At 38.6% G+C, this 18,656-nt stretch overlaps 1 protein-coding gene across 3 annotated transcripts in view; it reads right to left on the reverse strand.

The window, feature by feature from the left end:
• Positions 1-18,656, reverse strand: part of CELF2 (CUGBP Elav-like family member 2) — a 497,548-nt gene that overhangs the window by 383,340 nt on the left and 95,552 nt on the right. For all 3 annotated transcript variants that reach the window (XM_087825724.1, XM_087825730.1, XM_087825745.1), the window contains exon 2: positions 7,722-7,757. In XM_087825724.1, the coding sequence (XP_087681850.1) occupies positions 7,722-7,757 (36 nt within the window). The remainder of the gene's footprint in view (positions 1-7,721; positions 7,758-18,656) is intronic.

Genomic DNA, 18,656 nt, shown 5'->3' on the forward strand with positions numbered 1-18,656 from the left:
AACCATGTATCTGGTCTACCACTGGCTCTTTGGGAGAGTTTCTTCAAAGCTCCCTCCCTCCTTTCCTGTTATGGACTGAATGTGTACATTCTCCCCCCCTCCCCAAATTTGTATGTTGAAGCCCTAACCCCCCAATGTAATGGAATTAGGAGATGGAGACTTTGGGGCGATTAGGTCTAGATGAGGTTGTAAGGGAGTGGAGTAGCCTCATGATGGGATTGATTAGAGCCTTTATAAGAAGAGAAGAGAGTTTGGTTGGTGACTACTGCATTGCAACAGAGGAAACGAGAAACCAATTGGGGGCTCATTTTAATAGTGTAGGTGGGACTTTAGAATGGCTTCGAGAGAGATAGGGAAAATAGAAAAATTAGAGATAAATTTTGGAGGTTCAGCTAATAGGCTTTGCTGGTGGAGGTCTGTTAAGTATGAGAAAAAGAAAGGCAATATACGTAACTCCAGGTTTCTCATTTGAGCAGTTGGGTGCATGGTGGTAAAGTGTGTATGAGTAAGGTCTAAAAGTTCTTTTTTGGTCACATCAAGTTTATGATTTTATATCTAAGTATTAATGTTAAACTGACAGTTGGGTATTCATATTTGAAGTTCAAGGAAGAAGTTGGGGCTGAAGATATAAAAATAGGAACTATCCACATAAAAGTGATCTTAAAACCATGGAACTAGATGAAATCTCTCTCCACATCCTCTCTACAAACGAAGAGAGAAATAGGCAAGGGAAATCTGGGTGCCTCAACATGTAGAGTCCAATAGAAGAGGAAGAACAGGCAGGAAGACTGAGAAAGGATGGCCAGTGAGAGAGGAAGAAAATGGGTAGAGTTTGGTGTCTCAGAAACTAAGGGGGCATTTCATGGAGAAGGAAGCTGTCCCTATCTTGAATGAGAAGCCAAATAAGAAAACAGATAAATGGCCTTTGATTTTATTTAGAGGAGGCTGCTGTTGACCTTGACGAGGCCTGCTTAGTAGAATCAAAGGACCAGAAGCCTGGCTGGAATAAGCTGAGAAGAAAAAGAAGAGAGTCCTGTGGCAGATACCATTCCTCAAATATGTACAAGCCATTTTCCCCTACCTCAACTCCTACTTTCCTCCTTGATGGCAGAATATATAAAGGCTGCAAACACTAGAAGCCCAATTATCTCTCTAAGAGCTTAGATATGGGCAAGAAATTCTTCCCTAAAATAGAGATACCTGAGAAGAGATGCCCTTTTTCACTAGATGTCATCAGATCCCCATGTGATGGCTGGAGCTGCTGCAACCATCTTGTGAGCTTGAAGCACACCATATCCAACATGCTGAGAATGGCAGAGGAGAAAAAGGGAATGTGTCAGGGTGCTCAGTCAACCTGGGGCTTTCTCCAACCTCTTGAACTACACCTACAAACTCAGTCTGCATTTTCCAGCCTTATATAGTTACAGTGCCTTTAGATGGAGTCAACCTGAGAAAAATAATAAAGAAGAATATATTTAGAGCAAGGTTCATGAGGGAAATAATTCAGTCACTAACCAGGAGTGAAGGATGCACCACATAGGATTAGGAAGTAGGGGTCCAGGCAGGGTGGTAGACAGAATACATCTTACCAACTGTGACTATGGCCTCAGAGTCAGTTTGCAATATGATGATTGGGTGCTGGAAGCAGGAAATTGGGTAGTGTAAGGTTTGGAAACCAGCCACTTAGGCCAGAGGGCTTGTATTTAGCTAAGTGGAAAGTCTGAGAGAGAGGGGCTCTGAGGATTATAAGGTCTGGGGGTACCATGAAGTTCCATATGGAGAACTTCAAGCCATTTTTTCTTTCCCCAAATCTATTCTATTGATTTGCCCAGATTACTCTTCTTAAGGGGTAGCTTAGAACTTCCCTGGATGAACAATATCAAAAAGAATAGCTCCTCAGATTGCTGTCTAAACCCTTCACATCAACCAATCACCCCCCAAGCTCCTCTTCCTATTTCTGCCCTCCATCCAACAAGACAGTACCAATTCCTGTTCCCTACACACATTCCCTGCACACCTCTCCCAGGCATCAATGATGACATTTCCCTCTTGTGGAATGCACAGCCCCTCCTCTGCCACATGTTTAAACCTGACCCATCTGCTCAAGTCCTGCTCAGAAGGTTGATTCATGATGCTGTCCTTGCTTCCTCCAATCTGAAGTGGCCCATCTCATTGCTAAAAATCCCTTAGTGCCTTTAGTCTACTTATGTATCTTTCTACTTATGGCATTAAGCACTTTCCACTTAGCACTATGATTTTCTGTATCTGCTGCACTAGATCAAACTATTTAGAGGAAGAGCTGTGACTCTCTGTTTTCTACCACAGAGCCTAAAATTATCCTTGGAATATAGGTAGTGCTCAATGCACCTTTGTTGAATTAACGAATAAATGATAAATTTTATAAATATTCAACCAGACTGGATCTCATGCAAGTTGAGGGAATTGTTCTTTCTTTGGGATTATGAAGGCCTGGAGCAGGGGGTGGAGGGTGGGGGGGTGAAGTCAGGGTAGAAGGGGACAATGGGGAAAGAAGGGGACATCTGTAATACTTTCAACAATAAGGATACATTTAAATAAATAAATAAATAAAATACGTTAATAGTAAAAAAAAAAAAAAAAAAGGAGACAGGAAATGTTTATTGGTTCTAGATTGCTTAGTAAGAGATTGGCCTGGAACTATCAACTTTTTTTTTTTTTTCTTATTTCCTCCATCCTAGGTCCTGGCACCCACTTTCCTACTTGATGTTTCTATGAGTTTGACTCTTTTTTAAGATTCCACATATAAGTGACACCATGCAGTATCTGTCCTTCTCTGACTTATTTCACTTAGCATAATGCCCTCGAGGTCCATCCATGTTGTGACAATGGCAGAATTCCTTCTTTCTTGTGGCTAATACTCCATTCTATAGATATGCCACATCTTCTTTATGCATTCATCCACTGACACACAGGTTGTTTCCATATTTTGACTATTGTGAATAACGCTGCAATGAACATGGGAGTGCAAATATCTCCTCTATATCTTGCTTTCATTTTCTTTGAATAAATACCCAGAAGTGATAGTGCTGGATCCTATAGTTCTATTTTTAATTTTTTGAGGAACCTCCATACTGTTTTCAATAGGGGCTGCACCAACTCGAATTCTTATCAACAGTGCACAAGGATTCCCTTTTCTCCATATCCTTGCCGACATTTGTCATCTGTCTTTTTGATGATAGTCTTTCTAACAGGCGTAAGGTGGTATCTCATTGTGATTTTGGTTTGCATATCCCTGATGATTTGTGATGCTGAACACCTTTTAATATACCTGTTGGCCATCTGGATGTCTTCTTTGGAAAAATATCTATTCACATCCTCTGCCCACTTTTTAATCAGGGTTGTTTGCTTTTCTGCTACCTAGTTGTGTGAATTCTTTATATATTTTGGATATCAATCCTTTCTTAGATATATGATTTGCAAATATTTTTCCTATTCATTAGGCTCCCTTTTAATTTTGTTGATGGTTTTCTTTGCTGAGCAGCAGCTTTTTAGTTTGATGTAGTCCTACTTGTTTATTTTTGTTTATGTTGCCTTGGGTTACCAACATTTTTACCTTCTAATTTGTAAAAGTCTTTCAGAAGTTAGCATTTTGTATTGAGGACAATGAGAAATATGAGATTATGTTACTAAAGGCCTCTACAGGAGACTGAATATCTAACTTCAAACCCTCTAGAGCCACAAGTGGTGAGGTGACTTTGATTCTCTGCGTCTCCACCTTTTCCCTTTGCTGCTACCAGACTCTTTCTCTATGACTGAGAAATGTGATCCATTAGAAAGTTCACCCTTGCCCTTCTACTCCATGTAATCTGTTCAGTTCAAATTTTGGATAACAAAGTTCAATAATTTAAGACAAAAACTGCATATGTGAAACTGCAATGCAATTAATGATTTTTATCTCTGATAGTCACACAAGGCAAGCAGTTCTTATCTTTTTGGTAGAGGGTCTCAAACAGTAATCCTATGGCAAATAGTGGTATTCTAGGAATTTGGGGTTCTCTTTCTTATACTGAATACTTATGTTCGCTAACCCCTCAAAGAGGGCATAGAAAAAGATATCAAGCGATTGGATTAAAATACAAGAAGATAAGTCTAAGTTTTTCCTTTATAACTTTACTTTACTCTTTGGCCCCTGCCTCCACTGTTTATTGCTAAAATCTAGTAAAAGATAACATCTGATTTATACACTTAATTATTTTAAACTTCATTTACTGATGCTTCATGTTCTTCAAAGATTATCCTGACTTCTCAGTGTTGTGCTTTAAGAACCAGCTTGTGAATCCCCGCTGTAATATTTAAGCTACTTCTATTAAGGAGTATTAAGCCACTTTATTTTCCATGCTGTTTAGTTTACTTGAGAAACAGTGGACTACATTAACAAGGAATTAAAATGTTCTCTCTTTTTCAAAAACAGCCCCTAATATTGCATGATTACATTAAAACCTCTGTTAGTATAAACCTTCTTTATACCTTTACTCTTGTTATCCAAAATAAAGTTGTATCTTTGAATAGGCACCATTTACATTATTATTATTATTATTTTAAATATATCTTTACTGACTTCAGAGAGAGGAAAGGAGAGGGAGAGAGAGAGATAGAAGCATCAATGATCGGCTGCCTCCTGCACGCCCCTGACTGGGGATCGAGCCCACAACCCGGGCATGTGCCCTGACCGGGAATCGAACCCTGATCACCTGGATCCTAGGTCGATGCTCAACCGCTGAGCCATGCCTGGCTGGCTCAGGCTCATTTACATTAAAAATCCAGCTTATAATGACTAATTTAATGCCTCCATTCCTTTTGAACAATTGGAATTTTTACTATCATTTAATTAAAACACATCTACCTATACTAAACACTCCTCATCATTAAAAAACTTCTCAAAAGACATGCTTATAATGGGAAAAACACACACCCATGATTGTTCAGATTGCTAAATTATTGTTTGCTACAGCAAAACAGAAGTGAGGAGTTGCATGTAAAATTGAAAATGATCATTTTCCCAGTTCAAGAAATGGAACCTACATCCCATTTCCACAACGCTTTCAGAGAAAGAGCACAGCATGAGTAGTATCTGGGGCCAGTTAAAATGTTTGTTTTAATCCCGGCAAGATCATTGGTTTTAATATTTATAATATAATTACAATGTTTAGTGCATGTTGCTTATATAATCTAATTTTTCCTGGTGACATATTATTACTATGGTTTACTTTCAGCAATGGCAAGAACTCAGAAACACTTTGGGTTATCATTAGTAATGAAAAACCAACCTGCTGCCTGTTCAAGCAACTTGTGCACATATCTCATTTCAACTTCAAAGCATGTTTAACTACCGGATATGACCCATCGCTACACGATTTGGACAGTTTCACAGAATATTATCAACCAGTGGCCAGCTACTTTAAATTAATGCCACAAAGGGCAATTAAAGTTGAAATACTCCACCCTTGTGCAATATTTGTAAGTGGCCTTTTGGAAAATTTCAAGACAGTCAAAGCCAATGAAAACCACACCATAAAACTGCTATAAAATGCCATTGTCTTCCTTCCCAGCCACCTATCGCTAGTCAGCAGCTGCCTGAATTGCAATTTTCTGTTTTTCCTAGATGTCACAGCATAAGCATACTTTTATGACTAAAAGTATAAAAACCCCAGTGTCATGTTCAACTAATCTTTAGCCAACAAACAAACAAAATAACTACAGGTGCCTTGTTCTAAACAGCACCGAGGCTTTTTAGGGCTCGCTTGCACTTTCCCAGCGACAGGCTGAAGAAATTTGGGGAAAAAAAAAAAAGGAGGAGGTGCTGAAAGCTGAATAACTGATTGACTTCCACAAAAGTGTACTAAAAAACAAATGCTAGCAAAAGAATTATTCTGAAAGCCAAAAGAAGAGTTCATCATCAAATAATTCTATTATTTCATGTTAATGCGAGGAAAGGTCATGACTGTCAATGGATATGTCCTAAATCGACTGTGGAGGAAGTCCAAAGAATACCTGAGGCTCCATCAGAAGCTAAGTAAGAAATAACTGACATATTTCTCACATCCTTACTGCCATGCCATCACTACAACTGAGGAATGCAGCTTGAATGGGATTGCTGTCCTGTTCATTTTCAACATGATACAACATTCAAATAACAAAAATTCATGAAAAAGAGTAAGTAGGCTCATTACTAAAATATCTCCCACCAAACTCAAGAAGAGAGAGAACTCCCCCTGGAGTAATAAACCAGCGACAAAAGATGATCATTCACAGTGAATACAGGAAATGCCACTTAGTATTCACAATAATAAGCATTGCTACAGAATAGAATTCAGAGTGCGCGCCAGATTTTTCAGACATCTGAGTAATTTTTATCTGCATGATACAACTCTGTGTGGGTCTCATCTGACAGTGGTCCGCTCCGTAGCCATTCTAGAAAAGCCTGAAAGTCATTCTTTGTTCCATTATTTGGGGATTAACTTCTTCACCACAAACATGGGCAGATACACAACTCTCTTTCTCCCTGAAAATGACAGGATGCTTAAGTCTTCAGAGCGGCCCTTCTCCAGAGTGAAAGCACACTGACAAACAAACAGGGGATACATACACCAGCACACACATCTGCTTTAACCCTGTAAACCGGCACACAGTTGAAATGTTTCTTTGGGACGTTATCCAAAGAATTAAGACATGGAGTAATTTAAATATTTGGATCACAGTAAACAGTTTTTTGGCAATATTAATCATGATCCTATAAGCAAAGATTTTCTTCACATAAAAAAGCAACCAAATGTGCTTATCTCCCGTAACAGATGGTGACGATATGTAGTTCCCATTCCCCAGTGCTGTTCATTATCATGGTCTGTTCGCACTTCTTTTTCTTGTTAAGATTCTCGTTTTCCATTTCCAACAGTTCCCAATACCCTGCGCCCTATCCGTTTGTTCAGTTATTGAACACCTTCAAAGACTAAGCATGATGCTAGGTGCTGTATGCCATGCCCAGCAAAATCTCTATTAAAGTACTGCCACTCCCTTTCTTTTAATAAATAGTGGTAATCATTTTTGATGGCTAGTTTCCTATAATTTGCAATCTGTTAATTATATCTTATTTCATAACGTGACAAACTATAAAAAAAATATATAAAATACACTGATGAATTTATATATTGATTTATTTTGCTGGTGAGATAATACTACTAAAGCATTTATTTCCATGATGATAAGAAATACAAAAGTATTTATATTATCATCAAAACTATGATGTAAATTCTTTAGGGGGAGCTCAGGATTCTTTCACAAATCTACAAATCCTTGAACACAGTAACAATAATGGATATACTGAAGAGAGAAAAAAACAATTCCATGCATCTTTAGATAGCCAATTCCCATGACTATAGTAAAGGAAACAGCATGTTGATGATTTCTGTGAAGAATATGGCTGATCTATATATCCCCAGATATAGGATAGAACTGCAAAGCAATGAGAGTTTTTCTAAGTCATACATGGACATCACCCTCATCACTTCTTGGTTATATCACTTCTATGTGACTCATACACAGTTTTTGACATTTACATAATAAAATACGAGGTCTTAAAATCTGATGTGAGGAAGAGAAAATGAAGTCTGCTCTAACAGAATACAGCACTTCTTTCTGGATACATCAGAAATCACACACAGAATGAACAAAGCGCGTCTGCTCACCTTGGTAGACTTCCAGCTAACTCTGTGGTCGTCTCTCTGGAGGGGAACAAGAAGAGATAAGTATGATGAGCTTATTTTGTTAAATTCTAAAAATGTGTTTAATAAAACCATAATACAATGTGCCAAGGCATAATGGTATCATATATGTGCAAAAGATACTGTATGCAGCTGCTCAGGAATTTAACATTGACTAATCACTTTTCTGATCAATTCCCATAAACATTTCAATGGTTACTTTCAAAGGAAATTTTACACACATGCAAATATCTGCTTCTGCTTCCTGGTGGTAGAACTTAACTGAGTTCAAAACATTAAAATTTAAAAATACAACATAAGAAAGGAAAATAGAAGGAAAAAGAATCTTAAACCACTTTTTTAGATACTTTTCCAGTTCAACAAAGCACCTGTCTTCTCTTTCCAAGAATCATTTAGGAACAAATTCTTTTGAGGATGTGTCTTCGTGTTGATGCTGTCACCTGAGGTTTATAAAGGAACACATACGGCACACAATCCAATTCCTTTGGTAGCAAATTACTGTTTTTCACTTCTTCGTTACAACGTCCTACTGGCTGGGATTATTAAAGGCTAATGCTATGGTAATTCAAATAGCACAAAAGACAAGTCGTTAGTCAAGTGACCAAATACAAATTTGAAAACTAAATTTTTCCTAATTGCAATACCTTGTCCTTCCATTAGAGATATGCTCTTGAAAGTAATGAGAAACGAGGAGGAGGAGGAGGGGGAGGAAGAGGCTTGATGTCGAGATATTTTAGAATTGGAGGTGGGATCATCTTTAGACTAGGGGATTAGAAGTGTGATTCTCAGAGCTTCCAGGCAGAACTAGAAGGCTGGTGTGCCGGGAGAGAGCATGGGGGCTCCACACCTTGCCCTAGGCTTCCCTTCCATGTGGCTCTTCCTGATTAAGGGATGCCCCTTGTCGAGAAACCTGCAGTCAAAACAGGAAGATGAAGCTCAGATCTAAATTAGGAGACTACAACTTTTGATACTCTCTGGACACACTTCTTCTTTGCAAGCAGTAGTCTACAGAATTGTTGTGGGGCTTTTTTTGACTTTTCAAGGAGATTTCCATTACAAAGGTACAATCATCTGGTAGCATTATTCCACTTTCATATTCCATGGAGATCTAGATCTTGATTTGGAAGTTTTCGACAAAATGTTCAGTGTCTGACTTCTTATCAACATTACCAATGAAGGTCATCCTGGTATCCTCCCTGAACATCCTTCTCAACTGGCCCTTACCCATACATAGCTGTTCTCTGTTCTCCATTTTACCAGATCTCCTTAAAAGTAAGAGAGAGAAAAGGGAAATGGTGAATGAGCTACCGCCCCTTTTTGGTCTCCTCTCCAGTGGTGGGCTGTTGGCAGCTTCTACTTCCTGCTCCAGCCCCAGCATGGACTGAAGATTTGCTCTCAAAAAGTAGTTCATCATATGTCCTTTTGAATCAATATCATGTTGATTTTTTACAAACTGCTTTTCTTGTGTGTGTGTTGCCACATAAGCAGTTATTTGCTATGGTGCTTGAAAATATAATAATAGTGCAACTGAAATTGGGTTATATTTTTGAAATTTTTAAGCTGTCTTTGAATAGAAGGTGCCACTGTGAACATTATGTAAAGTAAAAAAGAAATCAAATAAAGAGATACCATCTTTGTCCAAAGGCAGTATTTAAGAGATATACCTAGCCCTGGCCAGTGTGGCTCAGTTGGTGGAGCATCATCCCGTGTACCGAGAGGTCACTGGTTTCGTTCCTGGTCAGGGCACATGCCTGGGTTGCAGGCTTGATCCCTGGTGGGGGGCATGCAGGAAGGAGCCGATCGATGGATGGTCTTTCTCATCAGTGTTTCTCTCTCTCTCCCTTCCTCTCTCTAAAATCTATAAAGACATTTTTTTTATTTTTAAAAGAGAAACACCTAGACATTATAAAAGAGATAGAGGGAAGGAGAGAGAAGTGGAGGGAGACAGGTAGATGGGGAAGGAGAGAGGAGAAGACAGGAAAGGGAAGTTAGGTTGTATGTTCCACGGAGTTTAGGCCTTCTGGAAACATTAAGACCCAAAATAAAGTTGACATTTACTCTTCCTATAAAAACCTTCTCAGAAGAAAACAATAATGAAAGGACTTCTAAAAGTCATTTCTTGTGGACATTAAAATATGGAAGGAGCAATCCTATATATCATCTTTATAGTCATATAGAATCACAGGGTTTAGAAAGTAAATTTGCTCTTATCTAGGAATTAAGGCTTTATCACTAGGCAGCTGAGACTGAGGATTCCTTTCACTTTCCATAGACAGGTCTCTCTAAATATTATTTGCAATTAAAATGTTTATGTTACTTTTCAATGTCCATATATACTTTTAAATTATATAGTAATCCACGTTTATTGTAGAAAATTTGGAAAATAAAGACCTCCAAAAGAAAATAAAAATTATGTAATTTTTATATATTTGTAATTATATAAGCTAGAGAGAATTTAAATATATTTCCACTTAGTTTTTTATTTCTATGTGCTTATGTCTATGTGCATTTTTATATAAGTGCAATCACACTGTGCACAGTTTTGAATTCTTTCTTCCTATAACAATAAAATAAAAATGATATTTGATGGTTGTATTGTCAAAAAAAATGTAATTCTTAGAAACAGTAGTACAGCCACTTCTTTGGGTCATCTGATCCCTTTAAAATCTCATTAAAAACATAAACACCTTACCTAGAAAAAAATAACAATATACCTATATATACACACACAAAATGTGGTGTGCAAATGTAGACGGTTTATGGACCTCCCAAAGCAAATATGTCAACCCTGGGTTAGGAATCTCAGCTTTAAACTCACACTGTCTTTACTCATCTTGTCAGTTCAAATAAAAGACTTCCTACTCCATGAACCATCTTGGGCCCCCCTGGCATCTAGAAATTTCTCTTACTTACTGTTTGTGATAGTACCTGGGTACCGTAGGGAAGTTCTGGTTCCCACAGAGCCATCCTGCCTTAAATAAATTCTAAGTTCAGCTCCTACAGAAATGTTCTTTACTAAATAACCATACAGTATTAAACCTTCAGCTTTCATTGGTATAGAAACTGGCTTTTGAGAGAAAGTGTTCATTACTTCAGCAAAAACCACAGCTGAAAGCTTTGTCCACCACACTGTTGAATGTTTCACATGTATTCATCTCTTCTAAGAATTCAGTGCCTGCATAAGAAATTAATCTTTCCAAACAGAACCTGGAACTGTGAATACGCCAGCGAAGAGGCACCCCTCCCTTTTGTCTCCCTTTACGACATTTATCACAACAGAAATATCTTTTAAATTTTATTATTTCCCATTTCGTCACTTGAGACCAACATATGTGAATACTCAATAAATCTCTGTTCAGTTTTTAAGGAATGGATTAATGAATTTTTCTGGTTTTCTGTTGCCCCTGAGTGTTAGATCTATGTTTAGAACTTGATCATAGTAACAGCAGCAACTCAGGGCTGAAGTACAATTACCTTTCCTTCTTTCTAATCTTTTAACTCTTTTTTTAAAGAATATGTTTTTACTGATTTCAGAGGGAGGAAGGGAGAGAGAGAGATAAAAACATCAATGATGAGAGAGAATCATTAATCAGCTGCTTCCTGCACGCCCCCTACTGGGAATCAAGCCCACTACTCGGGCATGTGCCACGACTGTGAATTGAACCATTACCTCCAGGTTCATGGGTCAGTGCTCAACCACTGAACAACACCAGCCGAGCTTTTAACTCTATTTTTGCTTTCCAGATTATCCACATTTTAATATTATGAGTCCCCCTGGTATCTTTTTAAACTAGTTTGGGTATATGTTATAATAAGTCCATTTACATCATTTCTCAACCTCACACTAGACTGACAATTTGGGCCAGGTATTCCTTTGTTGTGAGGGGCTGTTCTGTGCATTGTAGGGTAGTCAGCAGCATCCTTGGGCTCCAACCACTAGATCCCAGTAGTATCTACTCCCCTCTCTGCCCATTTGTGACAATAAAAATGTCTCTATACATTGCCAAATGTCCCCTAGGGGCAAAACTGTTCTCAATGGAGAACCACTGCAATACAGCAATAAAATTTAGGGTCTACAACTGACTTCTGTTTCAAAGCCTTACTGGGTTAACCAACATTCTCCATTTCCCTGGAAAAACATAGTGACAGCCCTCTCAAGAATGTCCGTCTCACTTTGGCTCCTGCCACCTAAGTTTGCATGCTTACAAGGAGTATGTTGAGTTTGTTCCCGGATCCACTTATGTTAGTGGTACTCATTCTAATTTTTAAATCTAATTAAACATGATGTAAAACCTGATGAACTATGAGTATGAAAAACTTTTTGTTTCTTTGAAAACTCAGTTGGATTCTTTGGAAAAGTTAAAAATAACAAGCAGCTTAAGAAAAACTGCTGAATTAGGTCTAGAGGCAAAACAACTATAAATACTGGGGGAAGAAAGACAAGATTTTGACAAGTGTCTTCTTATTTTTTGTTCTCTTAACAAATGAGCTAGAAATTCCTAGATGGTGAATTATGGGTGTGATTTATACATGAAAGACAATGCCTAAGTCCATTCAGTAGATCAACACATGCAAAGGAAAGGTGCTGGCCTGACCTTCACAGCAAAAGACAAATGTAGGGGGAAAAGTTACTTCTCCACATAGTAAGTACTAGCATAGGAAAACTCGTTTATACAACCACATACTCAAAAAGTTATATTAGAGTTATAGACATTGCTTCATAGGAAAAGTAAGTATTGGTGAACATAAATGAATGGATGAGCACAGTCTAAGTGATGTCACCTAAAAACCTGTTGATTCCATTGGAGCATGCAGCCCCATGATTTTAAAAAAATACAAAGAAAGCACAGTCTGTTTCATGCGTCTATGTCTCTGGATTTATTTTGCTCGTCTTGGGGTGGGGGGAGTGAGAAGAGATTAACCAAATAATTTATATACAATTTATATGCATATATGCGTAACTCACTGACACAGACAATAGTGATGTGAAGGCCTGGGGGGCGGGGGTGGTATGGAGGGAATAAATGGGGGGGAAAAAGGGGACATTCGTAATACTTTCAACAATATAGTTTTTTTTTCTTACTTTTATTTTTTATTGTTCAAAATATTACAGATGTCTCCTTTTTTCCCCATTGACCCCTTCCACCTCCTACCCACTCCCCTACCCAGTCCCTCACCACACTACTGACTGTGTCCATGGGTTATGCATATATACATGAAAGTTCTTTGGTTAATCTCTTCCCACCCCCACCCTCACCCTCCCACCCCCGCCTTCCCCTGAGATTCATCAGTCTGATCCATGCTTCCATGTCACTGAATCTATTTTGTACATCAGTTTATTAAGTTCTTTAGATTCCACATATAAGTGCGATCACGTGATGTTTGTCTTTCTCTGCCTGGCTTATTTCACTTAGCATAATATTCTCCAGATCCATTCATACTGCCCCAAAGGGTACGAGATCCTTCTTTTTTACAGCTGCATAGTATTCCATGGTGTAAATGTCCCACAGCTTTTTTATCCACTCATCTCCTGATGGGCACTTGGGCTGTTTCCAGATCTTAGCTATTGTAAATTGTGTTGCTATGAACATAGGGGTGCATATGTTCTTTCTGATTGGTCTTTCAGAATTCTTAGGATATATGCCTAGAAGGTGGTGAGAAGAGATTAGCCAAGGAATTTATATACATATATGCATAACCCATGGACACAGACAATAGTGGTGTGAAGGCCTGGGAGGAAGGGTGATGTGGAGGGGATCAATGGGGGAAAAGGGGGACATCTGTAATACTTTCAACAATAAAGATAAGTTTTTTTAAAAAGGATAGGACAACTGTATCTGACTGAACCAATGCAGCTACGACTCACCAACCAATAGCCATTATTGAGATCAGCAAAACACTAAAACTTTTAAAACAATGAATTGTTCATTTTTACCTGTTTACTATTGCTAACAAATAATCTGAATTATTCATGTTTTCATAAATTTATACCTTTTGTAGAAAAAGCTCTCAAGGAAAATAAATTTAGCAGAATATGCTATGCTTCACCTAGACAACACTCCTTTATAACCCAACTGAGAAAACTTATACAAGGTGCCATACGGAAAATTTTTACATAGAGCAGTGAAACTACTCTATGCTAATGTAATGGTGGATACATGACATTATACATTTGTCCAAACACACAGGCTGTACAACACCAAGAGTGAACCCTAATGTCAACTGTAGACCTTGGGTAAAAATGTTGTATCAATGTAGGTTCATCAGTTCTAACAAAGATTCAGCTCTGATGGGGGATGCTGATAGTGGGGGAGCCACGCATGTGTGAGGACGGGTTATGTGGGAAATCTCTGTAAATTCCCTTCAATTCTGCTGTGAACCTAAAACTGCTCTAAGTAATAAAGTTTACAAAAAAGAAGGTTCCATAAAGACGATGCTTTTTTCAATGGAATTTTATAGGTCGCAAAGTCCATTATTAACATTGCTTTCTAAGCATAAAGGGCCTTCATCACTAATATTTATTCATCCAACATACCCACTGAGCCGACAGAATATGTTCAGCACAAACCGTGCTTGTGCTTCAAAATGTACCAAGATGAATCAGATGCTGACCCTCTTTCCAAGTGTCTACACTCCAGTAAAGGATATTATACAAGGTATGAAGTGGTGGATACCTTTTATTTTCCCATACCTGAAGCTCCTTTAAATCAAAGACCACATCTTATTCAAAATTTTAAATACTCAGTGCCTGGCACACACCAGACGCTCAATAAATAGGAGTGTAATAGAACCATGAAACATTTTCTACTTGAAGGTAATTCCAATCTCTTAAATTCATTTTTTTTTAAATACCTGTTGTAGTTAGAGCAGTACTTGGAATTTAATTGCACTAATTTCCTTCCCTTAGTTATCACTGCTAAGATAATCTGATTTCAAGAGGAAAGGAGAATGCTAAAAATTGAATGAAAACGATGATGAAAAAATGACAAAGCAAAATTATATGTTCTGAGAAATAGAGTTGTCCTAGGGGCTAAGAAGCAGAGCTAAATGTTGGAGGGTGTGTGCTCCTGATGGGTTACATATCCTTGGGCAATTCCTTCTGCCTCTCAGGGTCTCAAAGTCCCAGGCTATAATAATAATAATGCTGCCCTTTGATCTAGAGTTGCTGGATCAACCATTAATGGGAGCAAAGAGGAAAGCTCTCTGCATACTTGAAGTTGTGTTATAAATTCAAATTTTTCAAAGTTAAAAAAACTAGAGAGACAAATACCTTTCAAAAAGCAGACAAGTGAACTGTGTGTTTCACACAGTTTTTGTAGATTATTTAGCATTCCTTTAAAAAAAATTTTAATTTTAAATGTGTAGGCCATTCGCCACTGCACAGTGATGCCAGTTTTGATCAGCTGTCCGAAACAGTGTTCTTCCTCCACTGCTCCTTTCTTTCCATTCCTGAACTATTCAAACAGTTCTTTTTTTAGGAAGTGTTGAAGCAAGGGCACACCATCTATTTCTGTGCAGCTTGCCAGTTTCCAAAATTAGCTGACAACTATAAAACAGAGGACATGAGCCCCCATGCTAATTGTGTGTCAGCCTGAGAAATATTTTTAAGACCTGGAATGCTTCTCTCCAATGGTACCTTTGAGTCTTCCAAAAGTACAAAGACTTTTAAAAAATGTTAAGATATCTTTTTTTCCTAGTGTGATTTTATTTTATTTTGTTATTTTTTAAATTTTTTAAAAAATCTATCTTTACTGTTGAAAGTATTACAGATGTCCCCCTTTTTCTCCCACTGCCCCCTTCCAACCCGCCCTCATCCCTTTTATTGCCTGTCCTGCAAATGATTTAATGTTCTGGTTGTAGAGGGACTGAGATTTTTTTTGAGATTCTCTTTATCTCAATTAAGGGTAAAAATATTACAATCAAGCAGATTTTTTTTCTTTTCTTTTCTTTTGGTCACCAGGCTTGGGCCAAATCGTGGGTCTTTAAAGTTGGAACTATTTCCAAATAATACATAGACAAGAAGATTAGCTTAAAGGCATCATTACAAATCCATACATTAATTTAGGGCAGTTATCCTCTTATATGGTGAACCTTAGTCCTGGGGAATCCCAAACACCTCAGAGATCGAAGTTCCTTCTCTGATAAGGAAAGCCCCAGGGCACTGCTCCTTCCTCCTGTTCCCACTTTCTCTCCAACTATTTATGTGTCCTAAGTTCTCTTTACTTTTTCTCTCCCACTTTTATCCCTCCACAATTTTCACTCACATGATTAAAATACTAGTGTGTGTGTGTATATATGTGTATGTCTGTATATAGACACAAGCAATAATTCACACATGGAAATCTACACTTACACACACACACACACACACACACACACACACGCTGACTGGGTGCTTATTTAGCACCAGCCACTATTCTAGGCCATTTACATGTGTCCATTCACTTAATTCTTCTAAAAGCCTCATTGGAGTTGTCATTATGATTAAAACACAATAGAGATGAGGTAAACAAGATGCAAAAATGTTAAATTGCTTCCCAAAGCCACACAACTAGTGACAGGTGGAGTCAGGATTTGAACCCAGGCATTTGGGCCCCTGCCCTTGTTTTTGATGGCTCTTCTACACTGCTACTGAGTATATACAAGCCACAGACCTAATAAGTGCGTTACACAGCCATTCATTTGTCTGGGTTCTGGACTAGAGCAGTGAGCAGTAACAAAAGGCTGTAGTCCTGCCATCTGGAGCTTTATAATCTAGAAGGGGGAGGTAAGATACAAAAATATAAGCAAAGGGACATCTATTACTACCTTCGACAGTATACATTAGGAAGAATAAAGCAGGGGAGAGGTTAGAATGGAACAGAGGGGGTCTTAGGGGGCTATTATTTTCCATAGGGTGGTCAGAAAGGGCTCTCGCATAAGGAGAATGAATGAACACGTCACTGCATGAAACACAAACACTTCTCCCCACCTCTGCTCCTCCTGCCTGTTCTTTCCTTTGTACTGTTACATTTTCACTCTTCAGCAAGTATTCACCCAGTACTCACGGCATGGAGCAGACAGTACTAGCTGGTGCTGTGGTTTAAAAAAATGATAGATCTGGTCCTGGCTGGTGTGGCTCAGTTGGTTGAGCACCATCCCATGTACCAAAAGGTCGCAGGTTTGATTCCCGGTCAGGGCACATACCCAGGTTGTGAGTTCAACCCCTGGTAGGGCGCTCCTGGTAGGGGGCATGTGGGAGGCAATCAATCGATGTTTCTCTCTCACATTGATGTTTCTCCCTCCCTCTCCCTCTCTCTCTCCAATCAATAAAAATATATATTTTTTTAAACTTTAAAAATTAAAAAAAAAAGATAAGTCTAGATATGTACATTCAAAATCCTGACAAACTAAAAGGGGAGACAGACAAGACCCTGAGATAAACTCACCCAGTCTCTTAGAAAACTGTAGGTTTGGACAGAGGTACTTCACATCACTACAGAGGCTGGCCAGCCTCTCAAATCCACTCCTGCATGGAAATGAATGAACTATCAGCGACATTCACAGACACAGTCCTGCCTGCAGGTCAATTTCACATGAGGGACCCGTCCAGGTCCCTTCTGCTTAGCCTACGTTCACAAGGATTAACCCTTCCACATCCCTTAAGTTAAAAAATTAAGTCTACAAGGTGAAGTTTGTCTTTAAACCACTTTTGGTATTTAGCTCAGGTTGAGGGTTGCCACTGTGGGGAGCTGGGAGACTTCCATCCACCAAGTCTCTCAGGAAACAGGGAGGTAGTGGGTGGGGGAGGTAGTTAGAAGTAGTGCCCTACAAGAGGCAGCAGGCCTACCTGCGATTTGGGGTGTGAGAAGACTTGCTGCACTAAGATTAATTTAACCTAATCACTGGCGTATCCAGCCTCCTTCTGAATAGTCCTTTCAGAGACCTGGCTAATTTTATTTGGCTTAATATTCCTTTAAGATTATTTAATATTCCTCATATAAAACAGCCACTATTATGTGCCTTTTTCTGTGTTCTTGTGCTCAACTGCCTTCAAAATAAAACTGCCAAAGGTTTCTCTTAATCAACTCTGCAAAACAGTCCATCTGGCCCTCCTGTTATCTGTGAGGGGGGCCACTGTTCAAATAGCACTGCTGTCCCATCATTTCCAGGTGGTGTTAAAGGCTTTCATTTTCTTTCAAAAATGTCATCTTGACACTTAGCTCAGAAATGCACCTGAAGAGGAGACACTGCTGGTGGCATTAGGAAGAGAGGAGTATGTCTCCATGCACACTTGAATTTGCCTATTAGTCACCATACTCATGTTCGGTGAACCTACCATGGTTAAATGAAGTGATCCAGGAAGGACACGAGTTCGGCCATTAGGAACAATTCCTGCTCATTTTAAGACTTACTTATTTAGACTTTAGCAAAGGCAAACGTAATCAGCCCTGAGAGACAGTTGCAGACCCTAGAAATGGCACCTTACATTCTATTTACCAAAGTGTGCTCTCAGGGACAGAAAAGCAAAGACAAAAACCACCAAAAACCAGACAGTGTACAGGTAAGGCTATGTGTGTATTTTCAGTGCTTTGTTAACAAAACATCTCTCCAAAAAATACAAATATAAAAATAGGTATTTTCTTCAAATACCATGTTTCTGCAAGGGGGAGGGAGGGTACCAGGTTACTAAAAGACTTCTGCATTTACTATGGCTTCATTATTGTGCTCAAAGCTGTCCTGCAATTCATAAGGGAGCTTCTTATGGGAAAACACAGCAAAAAATTATTAATCAAAATAAATTTTTTTCTTGGCTAAATCAGTTTAAAAGGAGGCCTATTTTGCTATAAAGAGTAATTTTTCTCTATTAGCTCCCAGAGACATAATATCACTAATAAGTTCTTTTAATGAGAGAAAAAT

Source organism: Miniopterus natalensis, chromosome 1, assembly GCF_054644295.1.
Source record: "Miniopterus natalensis isolate mMinNat1 chromosome 1, mMinNat1.hap1, whole genome shotgun sequence".
Taxonomy (NCBI): domain Eukaryota; kingdom Metazoa; phylum Chordata; class Mammalia; order Chiroptera; family Miniopteridae; genus Miniopterus; species Miniopterus natalensis.